Raw genomic sequence first — 2,962 nt, forward strand, 5'->3', positions numbered from 1 at the left:
TTTATCAAATAGATAAGAATATATATAAAAATTGTGAGTATATAGCAGCTAGTAGTGGAAACCGTCAAAAACTTGATTCAATCATAGATATTTAAATGTAACAATGAAAATAAGTTACAGCAGTAATAGCAGTGTGATTCTACTGATCCCAGAGCCAACATGGCAACTCCTCCAATGGTGGCATCTCCAACAACATTCTATCTAAGTCCTTAAACGACATTCCACTCGTTAAAAACGACATTGACGAAAGGCTGCTGCTGTGGTCGTCAGTCCGTGAAACGGCGTCGTCGCAGGCAATATCATCATGATTATGATTATCATTATCATTAGGGGTTTTCACATCAAGAGCTGGTGACGGTGTTGCCCTAGTTGCCCCTCTCTTTCTCTTGCCAGAGCCACCGTTGTTAATAACGGTCGCATCTTTCCCAGTAAGGCTCTGAACTATAGACTTAAACGTCGTCGCATCGGTTTCCACATATTTGGTTTCGATCAACACCACCTTCACCGCTTCACGATTAGGGCTACCCATTATATATATAAAAATATATATATGTGTAGTGATGAGATTCTGAAGCTGGGATATATATGCTTATATATATACTGTAACGACTGTTTTGTTTTTCTTTATGTGTGGGGTTTAGTTTAGAAGAAAGTTGTTGATGATGTACTGAATATATATGAAGCGATTTATTGTAGTGTCGAAGCAAGTTGACACTGTTTAAGCAGTCTCGACGGACCAAAGTCAAAGTCCAACGCACGCATTCTACGAATTGCTAAGTCACTTGGCTCACGTCACGTTCTGTGAAGACGGGTTCTTCTTTTTATTTCAGAATTAAATCGATGGAGATTGTCCCATCCGATGGAGGAGAGACGACTCGGTAGGTAATCCATCTGCATTATGCCTATTATTATTATTACAATTTAATTTATTAATTGCCAACATAATAAAGCAATTCTGAATTCTAAATCATTTTTTTGTACGTAATTAATTAAAAGTAACATTATTTAGTACAAATTTAAAATTATTATATAGTCATAACTTTTTCCATGGACATTAATTTTTCATGGTATTATAATTATGATATGTTTTCAACTACAATTTTTTTGGAGCCGAGTAAAAATATGAATTTCTTTGTACTATTTTAGCAGAATAATTAATGGTTAAAAACTCTTGCTAAATTATTACATGTATATATATAGGAAATTATACAGTAGGGTGGTACTTTAGTCTTTTTTTTTGGTTGGGATATTTTGTTTCTTATAACTTATTTTTACATCACGGGCTATTTGTAGTTATAATAGGTATATCATCAGTTTTCTAAAAATTTTGAATATTTTACAATGTCGAAAATAAGAATTCAAAATAGTTAGTTGTACGCATATAAAAAAAATAGACACGCGTGCAATTAACTATTTGAATCTTGTTTTGGGGATCATAAATTATTTAGAATCTCTTGAAAATTTATGGGATATTTTCCTATAATTACAACACATTCAATTGACTATTTAAACCATGTTTTGGACATCACAAATTATTCAGAATTTCTCGAAAATTAGTGGAATGTCTCATGTAACTGCAATGTACAATGTCGTATAAAAAAATAGATTATAATTCTTCTACGTATCAAAAACACAAACGTCCCTACCGGTAAGAGATAAAGTGACACCACTAGTATAAAATTTCCATATATATTGTATATCTTTTAACATTTTACTTTCTTTTTACAAGAATGCAATCATCAATTTTTGGTTTTTTTTGGTGAATTAATTTGAACTTGAGTTTATATTATTTTATCCTCGTGTATTTTAGTTACATAACAAAAATATAAATCATTGTCAGCGATTTGGTCAAATAAAATTGAGTTTATATTCTTTGGGCCTTATGTTTTGTCACATTACATATTTGTATTTTGTATTTTGATAAATTATTTTTTAGACTCTGAATTTTGTAAAATGGTTTAGTTAGACTCCTAAATCTGATTTTGATCAAAGTATTTTAAAATAAAATCTAAATAATTCATTAAAGTAACAACCCAAAATAAAAACACAACTATTTCTACTTAACAAATGTATTGTTATATTCAATTTTTTATTTATTAAAATAGGGTTTAAGAGTTATTTATATCATTTTACAAAAGATATGATTTAAATAATAATTTGTCAAAACATATAGTGCAAAAAGTATAACCCAAATAAACTTTTCTAATAACCAAAATACCTCACGTATTTTTAGTATATTAGGTATATTAAAATTTTAATATATACGTCGTACAGCAAATAATTTTTTTCGCTTTCTGCTTTTTTTTTTTCTTGAGATTAATTAAAACTTGAGTTTATGCTATTATTTTAAATAAGTAATAATGTTTTTTGTGGCTATATAAATTATGTTACATACATATAACATAGAAGCCAATCTCAGCTTCTTCTTTTTTTTTACAAAAAAAGGAATAATTAGGAAGAATAAATAAACCTCCATATTATTTTACCACTAAAACAAACCTCCATATTCTAGAATAAATAAAAAGTAATTGACGAGAAAACTCCTTTATTTTTACATTTTTTTTATACATAACTTCTCATTCTTTTTTTTTTTTTTGGAAAAACCTTCCAAAACACAATTTTGTTAGCAAATTCACACTCTTCGTTTGTATTTGACCGTTATAGCAAGGATACACGAGGTCATCTTTTATTAGGCCACTTGTTAAATAGTTAATTAATCATTTAAAAAATAAATTTACTCATTAATAAAAAATAAAGAATTAAAAAATATTAAAAAGTAAATATTTTTTTTCTTTTTTTATCTTCCTAACCTTCGACACTTCATCATCAAAATTATTTTCTTCATCATCATCAAAATTATTTTCTTCATCATCATCAAAATTATTTTCTTCATCATCATCAAACCAATCTTCAACGAAAATCATAGCTAAGAACAAAATATTTCAAACAAAAATCCTAACAT

General features: G+C 28.1%; 1 protein-coding gene across 1 annotated transcript; it reads right to left on the reverse strand.

Annotated features, from left to right (window-relative positions):
* Positions 1-738, reverse strand: LOC133801695 (uncharacterized). Its single transcript, XM_062239953.1, has one exon. It carries the CDS (start codon positions 527-529, stop codon positions 140-142), a length of 390 nt encoding a protein of 129 aa, XP_062095937.1. The 5' UTR covers positions 530-738; the 3' UTR covers positions 1-139.
* Positions 739-2,962: the final 2,224 nt, after the last annotated feature.

The sequence above is a fragment of the Humulus lupulus genome, chromosome 9, assembly GCF_963169125.1.
Source record: "Humulus lupulus chromosome 9, drHumLupu1.1, whole genome shotgun sequence".
In the NCBI taxonomy this organism is placed as follows: domain Eukaryota; kingdom Viridiplantae; phylum Streptophyta; class Magnoliopsida; order Rosales; family Cannabaceae; genus Humulus; species Humulus lupulus.

What these genes read in the sequence shown, in the direction of transcription:
- LOC133801695 (XM_062239953.1), bottom strand. Translation starts at nt 529, where the DNA reads ATGGGTAGCCCTAATCGTGAAGCGGTGAAGGTGGTGTTGATCGAAACC.